The sequence below is a fragment of the Ailuropoda melanoleuca genome, chromosome 6 (assembly GCF_002007445.2).
Source record: "Ailuropoda melanoleuca isolate Jingjing chromosome 6, ASM200744v2, whole genome shotgun sequence".
NCBI classification, from domain to species: Eukaryota; Metazoa; Chordata; class Mammalia; order Carnivora; family Ursidae; genus Ailuropoda; species Ailuropoda melanoleuca.
The window spans coordinates 29,085,690-29,112,719 of record NC_048223.1 but is presented as its reverse complement, the minus strand read 5'-3'; the positions used below and the strand labels follow the sequence as shown (position 1 = coordinate 29,112,719).

The 27,030-nt window shown below is 40.8% G+C and overlaps 1 protein-coding gene and 1 long non-coding RNA gene across 2 annotated transcripts in view; both read right to left on the bottom strand.

Annotated features, from left to right (window-relative positions):
- Positions 1-14,184, bottom strand: part of CMC1 (C-X9-C motif containing 1) — an 81,848-nt gene extending 67,664 nt beyond the window's left edge. The window contains exon 1 of the mRNA XM_002916206.4: positions 13,971-14,184. Coding sequence (XP_002916252.1) covers positions 13,971-13,989 — 19 coding nt within the window. The 5' untranslated portion in view covers positions 13,990-14,184. The remainder of the gene's footprint in view (positions 1-13,970) is intronic.
- A 10,610-nt stretch (positions 14,185-24,794) lies between these two features.
- The window catches only part of LOC117802577, a 64,804-nt gene continuing 62,568 nt past the window's right edge, over positions 24,795-27,030 (bottom strand). Inside the window, exons 3-4 of the long non-coding RNA XR_004625939.1 lie at positions 25,335-25,406; positions 24,795-25,067 (exon numbers count right to left, since the gene is read on the bottom strand). This is a non-coding gene — a long non-coding RNA (uncharacterized LOC117802577). The remainder of the gene's footprint in view (positions 25,068-25,334; positions 25,407-27,030) is intronic.

Here is a 27,030-nt window from a genome sequence, read left to right as displayed (position 1 = left end):
TATGGTCTCTGCTGGAACTCTGGTCACCAACTGTGAGGGCCTAGGTCTTGCAGCATGCATGTGTGCCTGTATGTGTGAGACAGACACAGAGTTTTAACTACTAATTCAATTTTCTAAGGGCTTTTTATTTATTCTTTACTCAGTTGCAGTTTTAGTAAATTTATATTTCATCAAACTCTCCAAATAAGGATATGAAGATATTCACATGATTTTTTTTCCCTCTTTACCATACCTACAGTCGTATCCCAACTCAAACTCTCCAAATAAGGATATGAAGGATATGAAGATATTCACATGATTTTTTTTCCTCTTTACCATACCTACAATTGTATCCTAATCTTCATTGCCTATGCCTAATGGTTCAACAAATCATTTCTAGTTAAGGACTAGACTTGTGAATACTTTAAGCTTTGCAGGCTACAAACTATCTCTGTCATGTATATTCCTTTTTTTTTTTTTAAACCATCCTTTGAAAATGTTAGTAACCATTCATAGCTTACAGGCCTCACCAGATTTTGCCTGGACCATGATTTGCTGAAATCTGGCCTAAACTATTTATTTATGCCTTCTCTTTCTCCTTAGCTTTGCCAGAGCCACTGTAAGATGGGAAAAAGGACACTGAGCTTATAGAAGGCACTGGAAAGTATGGATGGAGAAAAAAGGACAGCTTCGAGGGAGGCCCTAGAAGATGCACAGGACCTGCAGGGATGAAGGAAAAGAGGATTCAAAGAAGGATCCCAGTTTTTCTGGCTCCCAGGGAAATGCTGTGACCGCTCACTGACATAGGGAACATAAAAGAAACACCAGGTAGGAGAGGACTTCAGCTGTGGACATGGTGAATTTCAGATGCCTGTGAGACACCCTGTGGAGTGGAAAGCTGACATCCACTTTAAGGGAAATAATAAAACAGGAGACTATCTCCACATACTTCTTTTATCCTGGTCTGCAGCACACATCACATGAGGCATCAGTTATTAGCATGATTATTAATGAGGAGTAGAAGAAACATTGTGATATACTGACCTATTTTATAAAATCAATTTCAAAACATTACCTCTTCCTTTCACTTATATAATTTTAATCTATACAACTTATTAATATGTGTCTTGATGAGTATCTTGCTCTATAAACGTTGCAGTGGTCTTAGATAACAAAAGCACTAATTTTTAAAATTCCTTAAATACAGGCATTGTTGTGTAATATTAAACTATTTTTCCTTAAGAAATTATAATAGAGGGCGCCTGGGTGGCACAGCGGTTAAGTGTCTGCCTTCAGCTCAGGGCGTGATCCCGGCGTTATGGGATCGAGCCCCACATCAGGCTCCTCTGCTATGAGCCTGCTTCTTCCTCTCCCACTCCCCCTGCTTGTGTTCCCTCTCTCACTGGCTGTCTCTATCTCTGTCAAATAAATAAAAAAAATCTTTAAAAAAAAAAAAAAAAAATTATAATAGAAATTTACCTATTTATGAATTCTAGTTATAATTTCCTATTTAAACACATTTTTAAATGGCTTGCAAAAAACTCCTTCTAAAACCTCCTAGGACAAAAAAACAAACAAACAAAAAATTCCAGAATCACATGAATATTGATTTAGATTTTCCAAATCTTGGTGTTTAATCAGAAATAACAGACTTAAAAATATATAAATAAATTCTGGTAAAGATTCTCTCTTTTGATAGCATATCAACCACTGAATATTATTAATTATGATTTTATATATATTACAATGCTATCTTCAACACAATTATAATTATACATTTTATTAAAATTACAGAATGATTCAAAGTCAATGAGATGCACATATGCTATGCATTTGTACAGGAACCTGCAAAAAAAAAAAAAATCGAATTTTGAGAGTTTGCTACTATATAGTCACATGAATTTATCCTGAGATAAAGAATCAGGATAACACCACCAGGGAAAATTTCCAAAGCTCTAACTTCTCAACATTCTATCATCACCTGAAAGTCAATTTTCACCTTTTTCACTGGCTGAATTTGTTAGCTCAGATTTTGCTTTGGGGCCCACGAGTTCTTGCAGTATGGCTGCAGCAGATTATAAATCTACTGACAACAGCACTTGCTCTGAATCCACAAATATAACAGTGAAGCAAGTCCGAATATTACAGAATCTTTCATTGGAAAGAAGTGACACTGGAAGAACAAGGTAGGCCTTTTCAATAGAGAAAATGTTCTAATTTAACTAATTTGATTCCCCTTTAGATAATGCCATTTTTTTTTAAACTTCCTAGTTAAACTTATTTGCTCCTGATAACATTTCCATGCTACTCTTTACTCTGGAGGAAAAACAAGAAAAATGCTTGCAGTAAGTTTGCAACAGTATTCTCACTGGCCACAGTTTCTATCTTTAGGTCTCTCTTCTTTGCTAGCTACCAAGAGCCTGGAAATGAAGAGCTCCAGGCAGATGGTATCAGAACATAGAAAGACCAGTGTTCTCAATTGCTACATTTCCAATAAGTGCTTCACACCGGAAGCTAGGCAGACTCCAGTTCTCCTCAACAGCACAAAAATAGGGATGCTCTTGATCAGATTTTCAGGTTCTTGCCAGCTTGCTCGTACTTTCCTGCTATGGTAAAATGAGGAAGGGGGGGTGGGTGGCAGAGATACTTAGGCAGGAAAATTAAGACAGTGAAGATCAGTGTTCCTTTCACATTCTTTCCTTTAAGCCCTACTTTAACTGACAAAACAAACCCAGAAAAGAAAATCAGTATTAGGAGATATTCCCAGATCTCCCCTGCCCCAAAATTCCGGCCTGCCTCTGGCTATAAGGCCTTCACGATGAGGGCAATGAATGCCCAATAGTCTGTGTAACAGGCCTCCCAGGTGAAGTACTTTGATTTCAATCTGCAGATAAAGAAGTGCAGACCCCCAGAGGTGAAATAACCAAAGTCTCTGATAAAGCAACAATGCCAAGATCACGTAACCGAGGCCTCGAATCTTCTTCCATGACACACCACACACGTGGAGGTGGTGGCCTGTTTAAGGGGATTTCAGCAAACAAGGTTATGTAAGCTTCCGAAGTTATGCAAAGTGTGAAATAACCCTTCGACAGCCAAGACTGTTTCAGAAGCATCAGAAGCACAGGCAAAACAGAAAACTCACTGTTTAGGTTTTTTTATCAGAAAGTTAAATGGAATTCTGATCCTCCGATTTCTAGCATGGAGAAAATTATTGAAAAGAAAAAAAAAAAAACCACAAGAGGAGCCATTTGTCAGTTGGCTGAAATGATACCTTCAAAATAAGTAAACATCACATACTAGGTCAACTGGTAACAATCTAATCTTTTGTAAGCTCAAACTTCAACAAACTATGGAAAGCACATCAGTGAGGTAGATGTGCCTATTTCTGCTTAGCTTCTGGGTCAAATACCACCTATATCCCACAACAGTAGTCTTCATTTGAACTACTTTAGCCTATCAGCTTTCACTGTTAATAATCACCTAGTTCACACTAGATGTGCCCATTTCCCAAAAGCACCTATTTCTTGGACCTCAGATTCTGCAGATTGCTAGGTGTGAAAACTTCCTCTTCCACCCACATTACTTTAACCAAGGTGAGGCCAAAAAGGGACAACAAATCTAAATGTATACCAAAGCAGGAAATCAACTTATACAAGAAGACGTGCCAATTTTAGAAATGTGCTGCAATCTCCACTGTAGCCATAATTTCTTAAATGAAAAGGTTTCACATTTACTTTACTTGGTAAAACTTCGAGACTATCTTTTCCTACAAGCACAATTTCGCATTGACATACAATAGAAAATCAGCAGTGTGATGGGAGACAGAAATAGGTACTTGAGAAAGAAATAAGTGACAGCATGCCTATGCCTTCTCAGCAATACACACCTGAGTTTCCTCCGATGTACATCTAGAGCATGGTAAACTATCCTCAAATCTGTGACTATTCCTCACTGCTTTTGGCCACTCTATTCCACCAATTCTCTTTCATCTGACAATATTTCATAACATTTCTACAAAAAGCATGTGCCACTTTGTAACAGAGTGGGGGAATTATTTTTACACTGAGAGGTTATTCACTTATTTCAAAGAGTCAAACTTTGCTCACACCAATAGTGTGAAAGACTCACGTCTTTCTTGGCGTGGCCTTCAGAGTCAGGGTGCGTGAACATGAGAACCAGTTCCATAATATGACTTTTCTTGGCGAGGAGTATTTCCCAGGATGATCATCTACAACCTTCACCAGATCGCCCCCGGATAACCTTGCTGAAATTCAAGTTCACCATCTACACAAAAAATGTGCTAAAAATGAAGATAGTGAGATGATAGTGAGATGAATGGGCTGTACAGGCTGAAGGCAAATCCTAAAGGAGTCTCAAAAATATTCTGAACAAACGTTAATACTACTAGAAAAACCATAAACGATTCCAAGGTAAGATCTGCTCCTATTCCTCCTGTGGCAACCCCACAAGGTTCTACCTTTAAAGATGCAGCTGATTATGCCATGTTCTCAGTGCTTATTCCAGCTCCAAATCTACTCTGCCCCCATTTTCAAGTGTCTACTGGCAATTTCCAAGTCCCACCAGCATCTGATTTCAACTTAAAAATTTCAACAATTTATTATCTTCATTCTGCCATCCTGGTGGTTATGTCATCCTCTGACATTTGTACAGTACACAGAAGAAGCACAATAAATATTTGCCGAAGGAAGGAAGAAGCGGTAGAGGGAACTGTTTTACAAATACCACCACTCACAAGGTATTATAAAGCAGCAGGGGCTCAGAAAACTCAAAGCAATCTTGCAACAATACCCAGCAAGTAACTGTCAAGTCAAATTCCAGCTCAATCTTCTGCCCTCATTTACCATTTTCTACCTCTTATTTTCTTATCAAAGTCTACCGATTTAAAAATCAAAATACTTGTTCCATCTCAAGGTTCTCACTGAACCCAGCACCTGAAAGTGCTTTCTCCTTCTTTAAGCCCAAGATTTTGTGTACAGCAATGCTATGGCTCTAACTGCATCTGGACTTAACACATCACATCACACAATCTGTGCAATCTTCTTCTTCTGACAGATCACTGGTTGCCATGGATGGAACCTTTGGCCCCCTCCCCCCCACTTCATATTGAAGCTCTAAACCCTAATATGACTTTATGTGGAGAAGCAATTAAGTGCTAAAGAGGATCATATGGGGAGGGCCCTAATCCGACAGGTGGTCTTATAAGAAGAACCAGCAACCAGATTTGGCCAGCACCTTGAGCCTGGACTTCCCAGCCTCCAGAACTGTGGGAAAATAAGTATCACTGTTGAAGTCACTCAGTCTATGGTACGCTGTTATGGCAGGCCAAAGAGACTGAGACAGATTTGGGGACCAGAAGTTCTCAATTGTGGCTGCATCTAATAAGCACCTGAGAGGGCTTTATAAAATTCTGATGCCTGGGCACCACCCAGACCAGTTAAATCAGGAATGCTGGGATAAACCCAGGCATTGGTATTTTTAAAAGCTCCTCAAACAATTCTAATATGTAGCTAAATCAAGAAAGGCTGCATGAAACTGAAATTTAAATGAGGTCCGAGACAGTGTCTAATTCATTTAATTCCCTTTAACTGCTGGCACATGGTAAAAATACACTCAAACTGTTTAATAAGTGACACATGATTAAGAGTTTCATTATTTGATAATTACAGACACTCATTCTGTTAACAAATATGAGGCGCCTACTACATACCAGTCACCATGCTAGGGATTGTATACGCAATGATGAGTAAAGCAGGCTAGTTCCTTATTCTGCTGCATAAACACCTGAAACTCAGGATTTTAATTCATCATGCTTAATTAACACATCCTTTGATCTGTTAAAAAAAAACAAAAACCAAAAACTCCCAGTAACAGTTCCTCAGCAAAAATACAATGCAGGATATTAAATATCATGTTTAAAAAAAAAAACTTTCCCCTCAATCTCTTTACTTAAAAATGTTAAAAGATAATCCGGGCTGGTGGGGAAGAAGGTTAATTTGGGAATCAGTGTTCTTATTTGGGCAGTTTTGTTTGGTCCACTTATGTCAAGTAAAAGGTAATATTTTTGACATCTACAAACTTAGGGAATTCTACAAATATGCTATTAACACCCTCATCCAGTCAATGGAACATAAGCTTGAAGTTGTTTTTTCCTGTGGTGAATCTTCTGTGCTGAGTCAAGAATCCCGAGACCAACTGCAAGTATTTAAAAATCATAAAAGTTTAAGGTTTAAAGTAGCTTTCACAGTTATCTGATAAACCTTACTCTCCCTACCCCTTATCCTCCAACCTGAGATTATGCCATTTAGAACTGGGCCTAAGGTTGATGGCAAAGTCTAAAACAAAAAGATATCATTACTAATTGAACATCCCCATTCAATTGGGTGCTATTTTCATAACAAGACGGTGCTCCCCCCACCCCCCATTGGTGGGCAATCTCTTATTGTCTAGATGAATTTGGTTTATCTTCTCCCATCCTCTAGTCTCTGATAAACTTAAAGAGGTGAAATCATATGAAAAATATTTACTGTTTACTACACAGCTAAATATTCTCATTCTCCACACGATGCTTTTCTTCATCTCTCAAATCACGGGACACATACAGACAAATCACAAGTTTCACTTTATTCCTCAAGGTAAAAACTCTAGGTCTAGAATGAAAAACTCTATACCCAGGTTATTTGACATTTTGGTAGTTTTTAAAAATCTCAAACAATTTTAAAATTGTTTTTTGAAAGATGCGGGGTGGTAACAATCAGGGTAAGCTTCCTATGTAAATGATTCTAAAGTGAGATATGAAAAATGAACAAGAATAGGACAGATTTGGGGACGGGAAAGAGGGAAAATTCTAAAAAGAAAGAACAGCATGTCAAATGGCCTAGAGGGAAAAAAACAAAGCAGAGTTTGGCAGAAGCTAGGTATATCTTAGACCAATGTCATTACCACAACCCCATGATATTCACACCTGTGTGTATTTATGTATTTGTGCAAGTAGCCCTTCCTACCTGACCGATCACTATCCAAACTCTCACTACCGGAACAAAGGTTCCTAGGAGCTTCAGATAAATGATTTTTTGGAGAAAGCTGGAATGCCCCCTGCAGCAGAATGCAGAAGCACTCACACCTGCAACCTTTTCAGAACTGCCCCTGGGCACGGTGGCACATTCCAGTTTTCCTTCCTGCTGCCCCTTTCCCATCTCCTGCAGTGGGCAAGGACTGACAGAGGGCACAAAAGCCCTGTGCCCTTGCCTCCGAAGTGGGACAAGCCCTGAACTTCTCGGTGCACCAGAGCTGATCAGGCTGAGACAGGCCTTCCCTGAAACCACATCCTTGCCCAGCTTCCTCCCCTTCCCTGTCCTGTTCCCCACAGTCCCTCACAGGTTTTTTTCCTAAGAGCACACCATTCATAAATCACTTTCATGTAAAACATCCAATGGTCCCCAGACCTTGTTCTCTAATGTCATGCCCAAATAAAGGAACCAGGGTTTGTTAGAGATAGGACTAATTCTATGGATGGGCCAGAACAGGTATGAGATGAGCCAGAATACTTTGAGAAAAAAGGAAACGCTCCAAAAAAGGATGGGAGCATATCACAAGGACCCAGAACCCAGTCTGAAGGAACACTCTCACTGGCCAAATCTGGGAAAATGTGAGCGCCAAAATAATTACATACAGTAACAAGTTATAAACCACTGGAAAAATAGGAATTCATGAGTCCACATCCGTAATAAACCTATAAATCAATAAACAAGAAACAAACTAGTCTCTGGCTTATATCGAAATGTCAACAACCATCTAATAAATATGGAGAGAATGCTAGAGGCAGAAAATCGCCATTCTGCAACCACTATAGGAAAGACTGAATCAGGCAAAAATCATCAATGGATACCACATCAAAGGGGAATTTTTTGATGAGGAATGGGTATTTGTGTAGTCTTAAGTGGTCTCCCCACAGATTACTAATTAATGGCAACAGGAAAAAAAAAAAAGAAATGGGACAAAGCCCTTGACTGGGTGATCAAAATTAATATCACCTATGAGAGACAGACATCATGTGCCTCCAAATATGATACCGTGAGAAAAGACACATCACCACTTAGGCAATATTCTGCCAAGAACAAATAACCTGGATCTGATGAAAAGTCAGATAAACAGAAGATGAAGGAAAGTTCTATTTGCCTGAAAATCTGCAGCATCTTTGCATTGTTCTCTGGATAAAATTCAAATTCCTTGAGCTGGTTGACAAAACATTTCATGATTTGTGATTCACAACTCCTATAACAAATATACTTCGAGTTTAGAAATATATAAAATTTACAAGTTAAACCGATTTTTAGCTCTGAACCACCAATTTAATGCATGTCTAAGAAAATACTATAGAGCCATAGAAGCAATAATAAAATCACAGTTTTTCTAATCAGCTACATAACCTTTTACATATTAATCACACAGTGCTCGGAAAAGAGTCTTCAAACCTGTTTAGATGTCTAACTTAAAAACTTCCAGTGGATTTCATTAGCTAAAGCTAATCTACCTACATCCCCAGGAACCACTAAAAGAACCCCTATAATTCAAATACTCCAAGAACTGCCACGAGGACACCTTCCCAAGACACAACTTCGACATCTACTCATGGGATGTCATGAAAGTCCTGACTCCACTTTCCATCCCCTGAGCCCTCGCTGTCCTATCGTCCTCCCCAACTAGATTTCTGGAAAACACCATTAGGGGGACACACACACTTGATTAAGGAAACTTCTCTCTGCTGCTATTGCTCCACCACACAAAGTTAGAGAACAAATCCACACTAATGGATGAGGAAAGACGAACTAGCTACCCCGCTAAAAGAGGGAATGGTACAAGAAAAAAAAGGGGAAAGGAATCTCCTCTGGTTGTTAGAGAAAGTAATCAAAATTATCAGGCCCAGGTTTCTGTAGGTTGTCATCTTGGAATAAAATCATGCTGGAAAATTCTTCGGAATCTGCAAATAGCAAAGGAATAGCTGTTCTTTCAGTACAGCCCTGGGCTTGACTTTCCATTACCAGGCCCTTTAACAACTTGCTACAGAAGGAAGTTAATGTCTAGAACTTTGGTGAAAGAAATAATTTCTGACCAGTGGAAAAGAAAACCCCAAAGATTACAGTGTATGGTCCTGTGGTAAACTAGCCATTTTTCTTTTATCTAAGCAAGTCATCTATGAAACTGTCTATGCATCTAGCTTCTCAAATGCTTTCTGGACTGTTTTACACTTTGCTGCTTCCCTCACTAATTAATGAGTTGAAGAAGATCTTCAACACCTATTCGTTTTGTATCTGCATGAGTAATAATTTTACCTTTTTGAAAATTCTACTTTAACAAGCACCACTTTTCAAATTGTTCCTATAGGTGATCATGTGTTATGCATTCAAAATACACAACCATTTAAATTGTCAATCACTTAAGTCTGACTAGATTCTTAAAATATATAATACTTGTAGAAGGGGTTCTAAATTGGCAACTATAACTTGGACTAGACTATGCTTAAGTCCTATTATACGAGAATGAGCTATACTGTATGTTTCTGAACCATTATTATGCCATCAAAGGTCCCATTCATGGCTAAAAACGTAGGAATAATTTTCTCTGGAAATAGATGAAACTGATAAGAAAACAAAGCTGAAGAATAAGTCAATAAAAGTGGAAGCGTTCAGAACAGTGGTTCCTCCTCTAGTCTGCATATTAGAACTGTCTATGGACTATTTTAAAATGTCAGAGGCTTAGTAAATTAAATCTGAATATCCAGGAATGCAACCCACTTAGGAGTATTTTTTTTTACAAATATTAATCTCTTTCCACAGCCACTTTTCTTGGGTGTTGCTGACTCCCTCCAGCTGTTTCTCTCTGCATTCAAATAGTAAGAGAAAATAATGAAGATAATTACACCTGATAAATGTACAAAGAGTGCCCTTATTACCTCTACATTAACAAAAAGGAAAATAGTTTCAATAAAACTACATATAAAAGTAGGTAATCTGCATTTCAATGCTGGGTTCAGAGTTTCTTGAGAAAAATGGACCCTACAAAGTTAGTTAAAAGCTGTTGCCAAATGCAGATCAAATTTGTATAAAGATCTTTAAAAATCTAACATTAACCAATGAAGGCAACCTACTGAATGGGAGAAGATATTTGCAAATGACACATCTGATAAAGGGTTAGTATCCAAAGTATATATTGAACTCATACAACTCAACACCAGAAAACCAAATAACCCAATTAAAAAAATAGGCAGAAGACATGAACAGACATTTTTCCAAAGAAGACATGCAAATGGCCAACAGACATGTGAAAAGATGTTCAACATCACTCATCATCAGGGAAATGCAAATCAAAACTACAGTGAGACATCACCTCATACCTGTCAAAATGGCTAAAATCAAAAACACAAGAAACAAGTGCAGGAGAGGATGTGGAGAAAAATGAATCCTCATGCACTGTCGGTGGGAATCCAAACTGGTACAGCCACTATGGAAACAGTATGGAGATTCCGCCAAAACTTAAAAATAGAACTACAATCCAGCAATCACACTACTAGGTATTTACCCAAAAAATTCAAGACACTAATTCAAAGGGATACATGCACCCCTATGTTCATAGCAGCATTATTTACAATAGCCAAATTACGGAAGCGGCCCAAGTGTCCATCCATACATGAATGGATAAAGAAGATGTGGTATATACATACACAATGGAACATTATTCAGCCATAAAAAAGAATGAAATCTTGCCATTTGGGACATGGATGGAGCTAGAGAGTATGATTTTGGTAAGCAAAATAAGTCAGTCAGAGAAAGACAAACACCATATGATTTCACTCATGTGGAATTTAGGAAACAAAACGAACAAGCAAAAGAAAAAAAAAAAAAGAGAAACAGAGGCAAATGAAGAAACAGATTCTTAACTACAGAGAACAAACAGATGGTTACCAGAGGGGAGGTAGGTGGAGGAAGGAATGGAATAGGTGGTAGGGATTAAAGACTACACTTATCCTGATGAGCACTGAGTAATGTATAGAATTGTTGAATCACTACAGTGCACACCTGGAACTAATATAACACTGTCAACTATACTGGAATTAAAATTAACAACTTAATAAAAAAATATTTTTAAAAATCTCACATAAACCAGTGGGAAGACAGACTTTGCTATGTAAACCTCATTTGATGTAACTACTAGTATGGGTACATACCACTGTGTAAAAAGAGAAATATCAAAATGTGAACCTACACTTCAACTCAGGAAACGAACAAAAATGAAGTTAAAAGAAAACACAAAACTGGCTTTAATATATTTTTATTCTGGAATTTAAACAGACCAGAAAAATTTAAAACTTCCAACTTGCAAACTCCACTTTCTTCCTTCCCATTCAATCTTGCTTCCATCCCTGCTTTTATCAAGTTTCCAATGATCATACTGTTAGATTTGACCATCATCAGCCACCCAGTTGGTAAAAATCCTACTAATTATCCTGAAGGCCTCCCTTTCCCTGACCACCTTTATTCAATGCAACAGCAGGTCTTCTCAATTGCTCCTCCAAAACATCAACTGAATAAGCTTTATATTCTTTTCCAGCTTTTCTAATACCATTCCAGGCTACGACACTAACATCTCTGGCCTGGACTACTGCCACCATCTCTTAACCTGTCTCCTTGCTTCCACTCAGGACCCCTCCATAGTGCATGCTACCACTGCAGTCAGAGTAGTAAAGACGTAATTTATATTAGTCACTGCCCTCTTTAGAAATCTCCAAATGCTTTCTTATCAGTGCCTTCAGGGCCGGGCAACATCTAGCTCCTGCCTACTTTCCCAACATCTCCCATTATGGATCTCCACCACTCTGGCCCTCATTCACGGCAAATATTTAAGCATCTGACTGCCTGGCATACTTTTTCCCTACCTCTTCACCTAAGTACTTCATCTTGTCCTTCAGATTCCAACTCAAACAACACCTCCTCATAGAGCTCTTCACTGACCACTCTGAGGTAGTCCTCTCTTCACCACCTACCACATGACACTGCTTATTTTTTTTCATAACGCTTATCATAATCTGGCAAAATGTATATGGGGGCAGAGGGGTGGACTGTTGTCTTCTATCATTGTGTGCTTGTGACATGTAACAGGCACATGTTTGTTTAATCACTAAAAACTCCAACATAGGCATGGTCTGTAACACTGTCCTGGAATGAATTACAGAGTTCTATTCCAGACTTGACTCTACCAGCAATTAGCTGGGTAGCTTTGGGCATACCACAAGATTTGACTGTGTGAAGAGTAACTGGACAGTAAAAAAGTGGATGGGGCGCCTGGGTGGCTCAGTTGGTTGAGCGTCTGCCTTTGGCTCAGGTCAGGATCCCAGTGTGCTGGGATTGACCCCCACGTCGGGCTCCCTGCTCAGCTGGGAGCCTGCATCTCCCTCTCCCTCTGCTACTCCTTCTGCTTGTGTGTGCCCTCTCTCTCCCCGTGTCAAATATATAAGTAAATAAAATCTTAAAAAAAAAATGGCAAGTATGATTTTTTTCCTAAATTTCCTCATGGATCTAAATTCAAGAATACAGACATGTAAAAGCCTTTGACCTCTCCGCGTCTGTTTCCTCATTTGTATGAGACTGCTTTGAATATCGCTTTCAGCTCCGAAATACTAGAAATATGGGGCACCTGGGTGGCTCAGTCACTTGAGCTTCCAACTCTTGATCTCAGCTCCAGTCTAGATCTCAGGGTTGTGAGTTCAAGCCCCACAATGGCCTCCACACTGGCTGTGGAGCTATTGTAATAGAGCTTAATCTACTTTCTAACCTGATTTTCCTTACCCAGCCCTTATTTCCATCCTGCAACAAAACATCACACAGTGCACTTTACTGCCCATACATTTCCTCATTCTGCTGCCTCTTCTCCAACTCCAACCACTGGAAATTATCCGTTAAAGCCCAGATCAATTGTTAACTGCCTCATAAAGTCTAATCTAACCACCTGGCCCAATACTGGTATGATCATTAGGTGTTCCAGAAATTCTTTTATGCTTTAGAGTAGTCCCTGATTCTCTCTCCACCTGTTTCCTAATCCATAAAAGGGAGATAATACTATCTATCATACCACACACTATAGCTGGACAAACAAGAATACTTAGCTTGATAATAAAGCATTCAATAAATAGTATTTGTTGGCTACATACACTTTCTGCTCTCCTTGAGAGCCACCAAAATGACTCTTCCATTTCTGAATCTCCAAAGGTTTGAAGCCATTACTACTCCTCCCAATGCCTCAAGTTTTCATATTCATAAAATGACGGGGGTGGACTAGACCAATTACCATTCCCTTCAAAAATGAAGTTCCCTAGATTTACATGAATACCCTATAAAGATACCTCAGGTGAACTTCCATAACATAAATAGCTTAAAGCAAGGACACCGCAAGTGTGCTTCTTTAAGGACGGGAATTCGAGGGAAACTGAAACTACCGCTGCAAATGGAAGTGGGTTGGAAACACTGAAGTTAAAATAATGTTGACCAAAACCTTGGGGATCCTTTCTCAAGAAACTGACTCTTGCCACGATGATGGGTCTTTTGGATTATCACTTTTAAGTTAGATAACAGATATTTAAAGGAATCAGTGCCCCAAAGGGGTGAAAAAGATGAAGAGACCCGTCGCGTTAAGAAGGAAATGTGTGTAAACCACAAATGGACGAGAGCTTATACAGCAAACCCAACGCCTTTCACCTAACCCTAACCCCAAGGAGCGGGAAGAAGACCGAACATTGCAGGGAAGAAGTTGGGGCCGCCAGAAACCCTAAGACGGCAGGCCGGCCGGGCGTGAACTGACGTCTGCGGAAGCGGTGCAACCTCAGCGCTCGGCCCCTTTCCCAGGCCTGCCCTCAACCGCAGCGCCGCGGTTAGGGACCCGGGCCGCTACTCCTCAGCAACCCCCGCGTCCCGCCCCCGTACCTGCGGGGTCAAGCGCCATCTCGGCAGGCGGAGAGGAAAGCAGCGCCTGGCCGCTCCCGGGCCGGGGGAGGGAAGGGGAGGAGCCTGGGCTGGGCGGCACGTGCGGCAGCCCGCAGCTTCCCGCGGGAGGAAGAGGCGGCGGAGGAGGAGCGCGATGCCCTCCGCAAAGCTCCGCAGGTCTCTTTCCTTCCTTCTTATTTCCCTAGTCGCTACTTCCGCCGCCCATTGCGCCTGCGCCCTCCTGGCCCCGCCCCGAAGCCTGTAACTGAGGTGGAACTGACAGCTCCGAGGGCAGGACCGGGAAGGGGGCGTGGCCTCGCGCGCCTTGGAAGCAGGACTGTCTCAGACGAGCGCAGCCTCGCCTGGAAAGGAGCGTGGGCACCCGCTTGCAGACTCGGGTCTGCGGAGACCAGAGCAGAAGCTGTGGGCCTTTGGGAGTGCGCCTCACGTGGCGACTAGGTTCACGGCCAAGCCCCTCCCTCCACGTCCGCCTTCGGAGAACCGAATGAATCATCCTGTTCCTTTATTTTTTCTTCCTTAACGTTCATTCATTCATAAATGTCTATTTAATGCCCGTCAGGTTCCAGCCACGGGTTCTGAATACGAGGGGTAAATAACTGAATAAAAATAAGGTCCCTATTCTCGAGGAGTATGGTGTTGGCAGGGGAGTCAGATACAAGCAACACGCTGTTAAATGTGATAAACTCCACGCTTGCGAGATATGCACAACTGTTCTACTATAGAGGTGGTATAGTTCGTGCAGTGTCATTATTTGTCCCACAGATCAGCAGCCTGTGGCTCCCCTGGAGAGGAAATAAAAAATTGGGCGCTAGGAAATATCCTTAGAGCGTACAGCCTGATTTGCGTGATGTTACAAATCCCGATTCTGTCAATTAAAGCTGTATGTTTTTGAGAGAGATGAAGAAAGGTGATAGCTACGCTCCTGAAGAACCCCAGCTGCCCTCTTCTCGATAAAAGAAACTTTGGTGGCAGTTATGCTCATTTCCACTCACCGACCAGCCTTCAGAAACGCTTCCCTGTCATATCCACGTTTAGCTAGTTCGAGCCTCCAAAGGGTGAGATGCAGCCGGGGACAGATGGGACAGATGTTAGAAAAACAAGGAGCAGCTGCTTCTTCCCTGGGTGGGATTTAGAGCTTTCAAAATGATCCCCTCCCCACCTACCTGCAGTCCCTCCTCCCCTGCTGCTGCTTCAGCCTGGTCAGTTGGCAGAAAAAGCAGCCGCAGTTGAGCAGGGCTGGGAAAGTGGGTCTCTGCTCAGCAGGTCTTCCGTTTAAGGGCCTATTTGGGCATAACGGTCCTTATTACAGCTGTAGGTTGAGATGCCAAGGTGAAGAATTAATGTTTCACTCAGCCAGGCAGGAAAGCAGGTCTGTTTTCTTGTGTGTTTTATAAATGTGTTTTGAAACATATCAAATTCATTCTGGTGCCCCTTTTCTTTTTCTGGAGGTGGTGGATTTCATTTAGAAAAATAAATCTTTTTAAGGAGGTGAGGTGGGGTATAAAAACACAAGCCAGACACTCACACTTAGGTAATTAAACTAAATCTTCCTCTATGCAAAAGGACATCACGGAGAGCTTTAGAGAACTAAATACCTCTACCTGAATCCTGCATCACAACATATTATGTTTGTGACTTGAAGAAATTCCAACGTTTCTCTAGACTTTAGTTTCTAAGTTGTAAAATCATTGTAAGGAATGTGATATCATTTAACACTGTTTCAGTCATTGAAAAACCATGTCTATAGTTTTTGCCATAACTATCACTTGAACCATCATTATTTAATATTTTTTATCTAAATCAACTCACTTAAAAAAAAAAACTTACACGGGCACTATCCACTTTAGCCTTATCCTACGCAATAAGGCTTCTTGTGTGTCCCATAAAATGGACTTCTAGACATATCACACTATGAGAAGCACTAGCACCTTAGTACCTGGTACATAACAGTGTACCCCTCTCCTGTCTCATATTAAAGAAGATCATTTGGGGGCAAAGTCTTTATAATGTACCTGGGAAAGATAAGTCATTTAACAAAAGTTAAGTCATAGAAATGTAATTGGTAATTCAAAACAGAAGAAATTTCCTAAGATATCCCATTATGAATGGACAATTCTTTGAGCGGTAACTGCAATAGGAACATAAAGAGGAGGAGAGCACATTGTCCCGGAAATGAAGAAATATGTATTATCCAAGCATGACCTCTAGGGCTCAGACAATATCTGGTACCTACAGGCCTCCCAGTAGCCTTTCACAAAGGACTGAATGCCAGCGTGGGTGGTTAGGAAGCACTTCAAAGATGAGGCAGAAATTACCGTTGACTGTGAAAGATAGGTAGCATGTGTCCACAGAGAAGAATGCATGTCACACTAGGAGAAAAGTAAACAAGAGTGTCTGGGAGGGACACCTGGGTGGCTCAGTTAGTTAAGTATCTGCCTTCGGCTCAGGTCATGATCTCAGGGTCCTGGGATGAGCCCTGCATTGGACTCCCTGCTCAGCGGGGAATCTGCTTCTCCCTCTCCCTCTGCCTCCTCCCTCTGCTCATGCTCTGTCTCTGTCTCTCTCAGATAAATAAATAAAATCTTAAAAAAAAAAAAAAGCATCTGGGATTTGAGGTGTTCTTAAAGGACAAATGAGGCATGGAAAAGTTAAAGGTAAGGAATAAAAACATATATGCAAAAGCTAGGGGTAGGAAGCAGGGCTGTGTGGCAGGCATGGTGGAGGGCAATGCCTGAAACTGTTGGTTTGAGGATTTCAGAAGCTAGGATAGTTATAAATGACACTGAAAATGTTAGAAGAGGCCAGAGTCCCAAAGCCTTAAACATTAGGCTGAGGAGTGTTTGAATTTGTTGCTATAATCAGGCAGGTGCTGTTGACGGTTAAAAGTAGAAAAATAGCCTTGTGGTCAAAGTGATGTCTTTTAAAGATTTTGTGCAGGCTAGATATAGATGGTGAGGAGGGAGCCAGGGGTTAAGCAGAGGGTAAGAATTCAGGCTATTGGAATTCAGGCAGGATCTGAAAAGAGCCTGAACTAGCATATGTGGCAATGTAAAAGAAAGGATGGATGCGAATGGACCTGGAAAGGAAGAATCCATTCTTCATGATCGACTTAGGAGACTAGAACAAGGAAGGAGTCAAGAAGGATTTCTAGGGGACTCCGTTCCTTGGCAAAAGTACACAGACAAATTAGAAAATCATGGCAATGCACCCATTTATGCTTCAAATTATCTGCCCTTGATTCTCTCTATTGGAGAGCAACACTGAGACAGAGGGACCAGTTAGGAGGAAATTACAGCAACCCAAGGGAGCAAGGACGGTGGCTGATCTGTGGCAGAGCATCCAAAAGCAAAGAGAAGTGAACTGCTTAGTATACAGACTAGACATGAATGCACACACACATACATATCACTTAGTCTAATATCTAAGGAATTTGCAGTACAAATAAATATCTTCATGTTTACTGCATCAATTCTGACTAGATCTAGCATACCTTTCTGCTCTATGTGGATATCCAGTTAGTTTCCAACTCTGCCCAACGTCAGAACTGAAGACTTTTCACCTATAGCTCTGCTCTGCCCTGTCTTTGAGCCAACGAGAATTACATTCGGAAGAATACTAGAAGCCCCACGATTTAGGCCCTGGTCCCCCAGGGCCTGTGCCTTCCTCCATTTGAATGGACTTAGGTCCAGGTTGACACTTATATTAGTTTGTTAGGGTTGCCCTGACAAAGTACCACAGAATGGGTGGCTTATACAACAGAAACTAATTTTTTTCACAATTGGAAACTAGAAGTCCAAGATCAAGGTATCCGTAGGTTTGGTTTCTTCTGAGGCCTCTCTTCTCAGCTTACAGATGGCCATTTTGTCCCTGTCTCTTCATATAGTCTTCAGGATGTGGGGGTTTGTGTCCAAATTTCCTTTTATTAAAATAAGGAGACCAGTCATATTGGATTAGGGCCTACCCTGATGACCGCATTTTAACTTAATTACCTCTTTAAAGACCCTATCTGCAAATACAGTCACATCCTCAGGTACTGGGCTTGGGACTTCAGCACATGAATTTTGGGGGACACAGATCCAGCCTATTATAACAGTCTAGTTCTTTACAAGAACCAGAACACTTTCTGGAATCCCAAATCACTTGGCTAGAGCCCTGACAGCTTGCCTAGCTTTAGCTTCTCCCCAGAGCAATATACCTTGTGCCTGTCTTTCCGGTGGTTAAATAGACTCTGCCCTGCTATGGCTCAGTCCACCTAGCCACTTCAATCAGCTCCCGTCTGTCCCCCATTGCCCACACCCAACTGATCACAACATCCACCTGACTATTTAACAAATCTTTTTATTTCATCTGCCAACCGCACTGTTGTGACTCAGTCCAAGAGCCACCCGCCTTTGCAGAGATGTTTATGACAGTCTCCTAACTTATTCTCTGTTCCAAGGCTGTTTCTCCTCCCATCCACTCTTTCGAACTCACTTCAACCCCAACAGCAGATACAATCATAAAATTTCTTATATAAAATGTCTCAGTGGTTCCTCATCTAAATAAAATCCAAACAGTTCCCTGGGACAAGGTTCACAAAGCCCCTGATAGACGAGTTCCAGCTTATTACATCATCCTTTCATCAACAACCTGCTTGTCCTCTACATTATCCATCGTATGAGCCTACTTGCAATAGTTTAAGAAGTATCTGTGGGGACTTTTCTATTCACTATCCCAGAAAAACGGCTAAGAGTCTGTGTTGACCATAGAAACTTGAAACTGATTTCCGGAGGAGTGTCTCATGGAAAGACAGGAGCTGTGGAACAAAACAGAGCTAAATTCTAATTCCTCTTGCCTTCTTTTACTTTTTAACTATTTTATTGAGCTATAACTTATCTACAGAAATGGGCATAAATCTTTGAACAACTGAATGAGTCCGTATGTATGTATATACTTTTTTTTTTCAAAGATTTTATTTATTTATTTGACGGAGAGAGAGACAGCCAGCGAGAGAGGGAACACAGGCAGGGGGAGTGGGAGAGGAAGAAGCAGGCTCCCAGCGGAGGAGCCTGATGTGGGGCTCGATCCCAGGACTCTGGGATCATGCCCTGAGCCGAAGGCAGATACTTAACGACTGAACCACCCAGGCACCCCAATGTATGTATGTACTTTTGAACTATACCTCTGTCAACACCTAGAGCATTTCTAGGCATCCAAGAACGTTCCTTGATACCTCCTCCTAATGAAACCCCCCTCTCATAAAAATAACCACTCCCTGACTTCTATGAAAATGTATTAATTTTTCCCAGTCTCGAACTTATGTAAACATTATTACAGTGTAGTCTATCATATCTGGCTTCTTTTGCTCAGCTCAATAGCCGTGAGACTTATTCATGCTGTTATATATATCCACATACCTGCTGTCTGACTTCTAATTTACATTTGGTAAATTGTTTCTCCTCCGGAGTCTCAGTGTCCTCAATCACAACATCTCTGCATAATTGATTTGAGCATTAAAGAAGACCTATAACAAACAGTGATAGTGGTTCCTAGCACATGGTAGGCCATTGCTAAATTCTAGCTATTGTTATTGTGATGATTATCTTTTACTTTTGAAACTGTCCTTTTGAACTATTGTGCTATATTCAGGGTGGAGTTTTTTTTTTTTTTTTGATGTAATACTTCAGAGCTACTCTGCCTTCAAGACTGAAATCTGGGTAACGATATGTTTAAATCAGTATTATGTGAACACCCTCCAAATGAACAAAGGAGATTTAACAGTGTGCCCTATCACTTATCAGGTGAGAAAAAAAAAGTGTGAAAAAAAAAATCACCTCTCACCTCTGTAGAAGGCTTTTTATATTTTATGCTTTGTTTTTACTGTGAATTGTTTTCTGGGTGGCCTCCTTTAAGACAGACCACAATTTTTTCTGGGGTCACAGACCTTTATTCCTAAAAAAATACTAAAAAAAAAAAGTAATAAAAATAATGAGAAAACTATGACATGACTTATATTGGATTTCTCTTCCCTTGGTCCTGTGCCAATGCTATGATCCTTTGTAGAATTTCTCACAGGAGCTGGCAAACTTGACAAACAAAAAAAGAAGGGCTTTTCATTGTACACTGAGTTTTAAAGGGCAGGGACATTCTGCTTAGATGGCCAGCTGCCCTGAAAACATCTCAAGGATCTTTTGCTTAGTTAGGGGAAATAAAGTTAGTGAAAACTCTAACAACTTATTCCAGATGTTTCTGCACTATTCATGTGACAGAGGACAAACTTCCTGAATTCATTACCCACTCCTCCCCCAAATCAGAGGACTGTGTGCCATGCACTGTGCTGAGTCCTGGAAAAAATAAATAAGATGACGTCCTTTCCCTTAAGGAGCTCATAGTACAGGGGGCATAAGACAAACTCATGAACCAGTAATTACAGTCCAACATGATAGAAGATGATGTGGGAACCCAGAGGGAGAAATTAACTTGACTTCCAAAATATAAACATAAACATTAATGCTTATATTTAAAGTAACTCTTTAAAAATTATTATTCAACAAGAGAAAAACAATGGAGTCATAGTTGACAGCATTTTGCTGTAAAGAATAGGCATAGGGTAACCATCATGAATAACAAATATGGTTGAAATAGCTAGATTGGCCACTAGTAGTTGGAGCCACATAGACACCCAAGGAGATAAAAATGAGAATTGCTATCAAGTTCTGATGCTTTCTCACTAGTGTTATGCCCAGTCAAAACAATCCTATGTCATCAATTTTGGTATATTTATCAATAGGACATTAAGCAGTAGGTCCAAATGAAGAGCTCCCAAAAGCTCAGGTCTTGACCTTCAGTAAAGAAGAGTGCTTGCACAGAACTATTCCATTAACTAAATTCTATATCATGGGGGTGCCTGGGTGTCTCAGATGGTTAAACGTCTGCTTTCAGCTGAGGTCATGATCCAAGGGTTCTGGGATCAAGCCCTGCATCGCATTGGGCTCCCAGCTCAGCCGGGAGTCTGCTTCTCCTTCTCCCTCTCCCTCACCTGCTCCCTCTGTCTCTCTACCCACCCCCGCCCCCTGGCTCATGCTCTCTCTCTCAAATGAATAAACAAAACCTTAAAAAATAAATAAAATAAATAAATTCTATGTCATGGAGCCAGAGATCCCAAGGTACGGATGAAGCTTTTCCTAAAGGAATGAGGTATTGCTGTTGCTAAGCCACATGACTCTGCTGTTTGAAGAGAGAGACTGTCTTATGCACCATTACAGAATCTCTCAGGGGACTTGGCATCTGGCAAGGTAAAGGTTGGTTGCATAAGTTCCTGTTAATGGAGACTATAGGGTCACCATGTAAAATTAATATGGGTCACATGGTCCATTGACTATTTCTCGTTAGCATCACTTCTATCCTCCTCCTGTCACTAACCTCTACCTTAATTCAGGCTCTATTTCACCATTTCTGATCTTTGGTTAAAGATAGCTTTCGGGTTTTACATTCTTTAAGATATGTTTTCTGGTCAAGGTATCCCCTCACTTAGAACATGATATACACATTTATGACACTGTCTGCTTGACATCTTGTCCTTTTGGACACTGCTCCTCCACTACTTTATTACATGGTTTCTACCAATGTTTTCATGTCCTTATAGGACATCTCTCCTTAGCCATACTCATTTATCTAAGAACGGATACATGACCTAAAGTAGACCAATGACATTTTGCCTAGGAAATGTTAGCTGTGGGTCTAAATATATCAGTTTGTCTCCTGAGGCTAGAATTGTAAAATGCAAAATGTAGAAGCCATTAAGAGATAAGTTTTGTGCCATGTAGAGAAAGTTATCTCTAAGGAAAGAGGAAAGATGATGCCTAACCTAAAAGGTACAGAGATTCAAGACTGAGAAAATCCATACGGAGTTTGAACCTCTGGTTGTAGCTGCTCTGAGATTCATCTCTATGCAGCCCCTTTCTGGGGCTTGGCTCTTGGAGCCACCAAAGACTCATGTATAGAACATGTCTTGTACATGACTCCAAATCTTCTCAGCCCCAGTTCTTGCATGTGGCCGCTAGTCCTTTGTAGGTTTTGAATACCTTCATAAGGTGCAAGCTGGTAGTACCTTGTACCCCTCTGACACTACTGCATGAAACACCCATAGAGATCCTCTGAACAGTCACACATATGCACATATACAGAAGTACAGAGGAAGTTAATGCCTGTGGGGCCACCCTGATCAACAGTGAATGGAATCTAATGGATAAATATACCCACTTTTTAATCCCTGGAAAGACAGTTCTGAAGCACATTTTATAAGACCTCTCCAACAGTCTCATGGTATCCAGTACCTGTCACATGTAAAATGGGACACTCATTAAAACATGAGCGTATTATCTTTCTCTCCTTCCCTGCTTCACTTTTCCCTGTCCCTCCTTCCTACTCCCTGGGATGATAGTCAAAGACGATCCACGTGCACATGTTCTAGGCTAGAAGAGCACTTGCTCACTGTTTCTGACTTTTTGTTTAAACTGGTTCAAGTTGGTTCCTGCTCCTTGCTACTCAAATACATTGTCCAGATTAATTCAAAGCCCTGCAATGGTTCCCCCATTGCCCATAGAATATGAGCATACGAGCAACAGAAATGGATGGGAACACATGGAAATCTGATCCAGAGTTTACATTCTAAACTTCTCTGGTGCTTTGTAAATGCTTATCACCCACTCCCACTGGAGAGTTAATCAAATTCTCCGTAACTATGCAACACGCCATTGAGAATACATACAAATCTAGGCACACACACAAAAATCCTACTGTCTCCAGGATTATTCCAGTTCACTATCTGTTCTTTTCCTGTTGTGAGCTGTGTCTAGGTACCCCACTTTATTTCACTGTTTATCTGTTGTTGGAGATTTAGGCTGTTTCTGATTTTTCTTTTAAAATTAACACTGAAGTGCACATTCTAAAACTAAAGCTTTCGTCTCTAGCTCTGTTTATTTCCAAAGATAATTCCTAGAAGTGGAATTATGGTGCTAACTACTGTGGATAAATTGCCAACAATAAGTAAAGTCACTTTAAATACATTTGCTAAATTGATACAGATGGGCATTTTGTTACAACTTATCAATTTTCATTACTAGTGATAAATATTTTGCTTGTTTAATAGACTTACTGTCCCTTTATGAATTGTCTATCCATATTTTTTCCCATTTTAAATTAAACCATTATCATTTTCTTATTGTTTCATCTATTGCTTTTCTATATGAAGCCTTTTTCTATCCTGTTTGTGGCATTTATTTATTATAATTGTTTTCCTTTTACTTTTATGAATAATAATTTGACAGACTCATGTACATATAGTGTATTTTGGGGGGTTATTTATTCCATTATTTAATTCTTAGAGTTAGCCCATCCTATCCTCTGTGTTTCTTGTTTCCTGGGTTTTTTTTAAATAAATAGATTGCCAGGGCGCCTGGGTGGTTCAGTCGGTTAAGTGTCTGCCTTTGGCTCAGGTCATGATCCCAGGGTTCTGGGATCAAGCACAACATCGTATCAGGCTCCCTTCTTCTCCGTCTCCCTCTGCTGCTCCCCCTCCTTGTGCTCTCTCGCTCACTCACTCTCACTCTCTCTCTCTCAAATAAATAAATAAAATATAAATAAATAAATAAATAGCTATTTTACAACTGTTTTCTTTTCTTCCTCTTTATTTCTTATGGTGGGAAATGAATATCTAACCTTTCTCCAAAGAACTAACCAATTCTTCTAACACTGTTTTCCCAAAAGTATTTACCGAATAACCCACCTTTTCCTTTTCCGTTTTTTCTGATCTTGAATCTATTTCTAGGCTCTTTGTCTTCTCCATCTCCCTAACTATTTCTGTGACTATGTCATAGTCTTTTCATTTTTTTCAACTAACTCTTTAGCTCTGTGTAGGTAAAGTGAAGACACAAATGATGTTCTATCTCTTCTGATTTCAGGCCACGTCTCAGCACACTTGAGCACTGAACTCACTGAAGGCTCGAGACAATATCTGTGATTGGTGTGTGTCAGGACAGCGAACAGTGTCACCTGCCCCGTCCACCCTGCTCTGTGCCTCCTGGCTCCCAGCTTGTGAGCAGAGAGATGAGGGATGGGCTACAAGAGCCCATATCCCCCTCCCCAGGTTCAACTAAAGAATGATGCTTGACTTCCCATCCTTGGCTGCAGAGCATGTTTATATCTATTCCATACTATTTCAGTTCTTGGACTTTAGGTCCTTGGGAAGCCTACTCTGAGGCGGAGATGAACACACAGGAAGTTTGCTAGGGAGTGCTGTGGTGGTCAAGACTTTTGGAAGAGAAGAGAAGGAAACAGGATTAGCTAGAAGGCAGAGATAAACTGTAGTGTAGTCCTGACAAGAACTTAGCCAAGCTCTGAAGCTGGATGACCCTTCTGAACTGTCCTGAATTGGAGTGAGGGAGCTGGGCTTCATAGACCTGCCTTGACCAGTCACTGGTAGAAGGCTGTCCTAGGAAGGGGCATGGCCTTGGGTGAGGCATATCTCTTTAGCATGCAGCACTAATCATAATTACAATGACCAGAATTATAATTATGAATTAACATGAATTTGTGAGATGCGTTCATTATCAACTCTCCCTCTCCTTATCATAAGCTCCAGGAAGTAAAGGGCCATGTCTGTTTCTTAATCACTATTGCAACCTCAGAGCACAGCAATTTTTTGTTGAGTACCTAGTGCATACAAAGTACTCCATAAATAATCGCTGAATAAATAAGTGACTAGAGGAGGCAATATTATCTTCTTTGTCTATATTTTATAAAGAAGAAAGTAAGGTACAAAATAGAGCTAATAAATGGTAGAGCTGAGATATGAGTCCACATCAGTTTGGTTCCAAAGACCATGATAGTGTCTTAGCTTGGGCTGCCAAAACAAAATACCACAGACTGGGTAGCTTAGAAAAAGAAATTTATATTCTCACAGTTCTGGAGACTGGAAGTCCAAGATCAAGGGTCCATCAGAGTTGGTTACTGGTGAAATCTCTCATCCTGGCTGTTAGAGACATGTTCTTACTGTGCTCTCACGTGGCCTCCTCCCTGGGCACATGCAGAGAGGGACTGGGAGAGAATAAGAGAGAGGGAGAGAAAGAGAGGAATCTCAGTGTCTCTTTCACTTCTTATAAGGATTCCAGTCCTATCAGATTAAGGCCCCACCTTTATGACTTCATTTAATCTTTACCACCTCCTTATAGGCCCTATCTCCAAATGAAGTCTCATTGGGGATTAGGGCTTCAACATATGAATTTTGGGTGGAACATGATTCAGTCCATAACAGAAAGCTTTCCAGGGTTTATTATAAAAACATAAAGATTTAGGGGAGCCTACCTCAGGCAGTACTGTGGCACTCTCCTTCTGTCTTCCGTGCTCCTATTATGAAAGTAATGCTGCCATTTGTGTCTAATTAAGTAAGAAACAAGAGAAAAACAGAAAAATGTTGAAATGAAAGGTATTAGAAACTTTAAAAATAGACAGTAGTACTTCAACATTAGGGTTAATTGGTCCTCCCCCAATAAGTGACTCTAAATTGCTGCCAGACCATGAAGTATCTTCTCAACCACCGCATCAAATTCTGACCCACATTTTCTCATTAAAGGTATTTAGCTTTGGGGCGCCTGGGTGGCGCAGTTGTTAGGTGTCTGCCTTAGGCTCAGGACGTGATCCTGGTGTTCTGGGATGGAGTCCCACAACGGGCTCCTCCGCTGGGAGCCTGCTTCTTTCTCTCCCACTCCCCCTGCTTGTGTTCCCACTCTCACTGGCTGTCTATCTCTGTCAAATACATAAATTTTAAAAAAATCTTTAAAAAAAAAAGATATTTAGCTTTCAGCTTCTCTTTCTTGTATTCTGCAATAGCTATGGTCTTCAGCCATTAACCTAGTCCATTCTCCATACTCGGGCTAGTTTTCATCCTGAGAAGAAATAGGACCTTGTCACTTCCTTGCTTGACTACTGGATAGTCTCATTTCTCCCTGCGACAGTAGTTCTAACACTTCATTGTCCATCAGCATCACCTAGAAGGCTTGTTAAAACCCGGACTGGTGTCCCTCCACCATACATGCTCCCCACCCCCAGAGTTTCTGATGCTGTAGGGCTGGGGCAAGGCCTGAGAATTTGGATTTCTAACCTGTTCCCAGGTGATGCTAATGGAACTGATCCTGGGACTACCTTTTGAGAACCTCTGCCCTGCAGAGAAGGCTGACCCACAGCTTTTGCCTCTATCTGGCCCCAGCTTGCTTACCTCTCTCCCTCCTACCCTTCGGCATCCCCCTCCTTCTAATGCCCATAGATCGTACATGGTACGCTTATATTTTCACCATGTCTGGAATACTTCCAACACTGTCATACTTCATGCCTTCATGGTTGGCAAAGTCTATTTCCTACCCAGCTCACACGCTCCTTCTCTGGATAGCCTTCCCTTTCTTTTTCAGAGTATTTTAATGATGATTCGATACACTGTGTTTGTATCTCTGTTTTATACTACCAGTTTATTTTTATTATTTTTCAAGCCCTTCTCTTTCACTGTGGGTTTGACTATACAGGGGACATGACTCACTTTTGTATTTCTGATGATTCACACAGAGTCTGCCAAGAATCGCTGCTTGGCATATGTTGAATTTGTGTTTAAAGTTAATTCAGTTTAATTATTCATAAAAGGCTTAAACCATTCATGGGATATATGGTAGCTCTGACATCCTGTAAGGTTCCCTTCATTCTATTAGGATCTGAGACCCTACAGAGGTGCATTTCAACTCCTTTCAGCTACTATGCATGGCTTCCCTTATTCATTAGATCTCACCTTCTATTTGCCTGTGTAGTTGACCTCCATTCCAGACTTTGCTGACCATGTTTTTGTCTGGCATGCTACAACATTCTCTTTGGCTCACACATTTACTTCTTGAGGTTCAGACTGGGGTCTCTAGCTCTCTCTTCACTAGCCTCCCTGGCCTCTACTTCCTGCCAGAATAACACACTTTGCTTGATCTGATTTGGCTCACTGGTTCCTGAATTTTGAAACTGTCTTCAC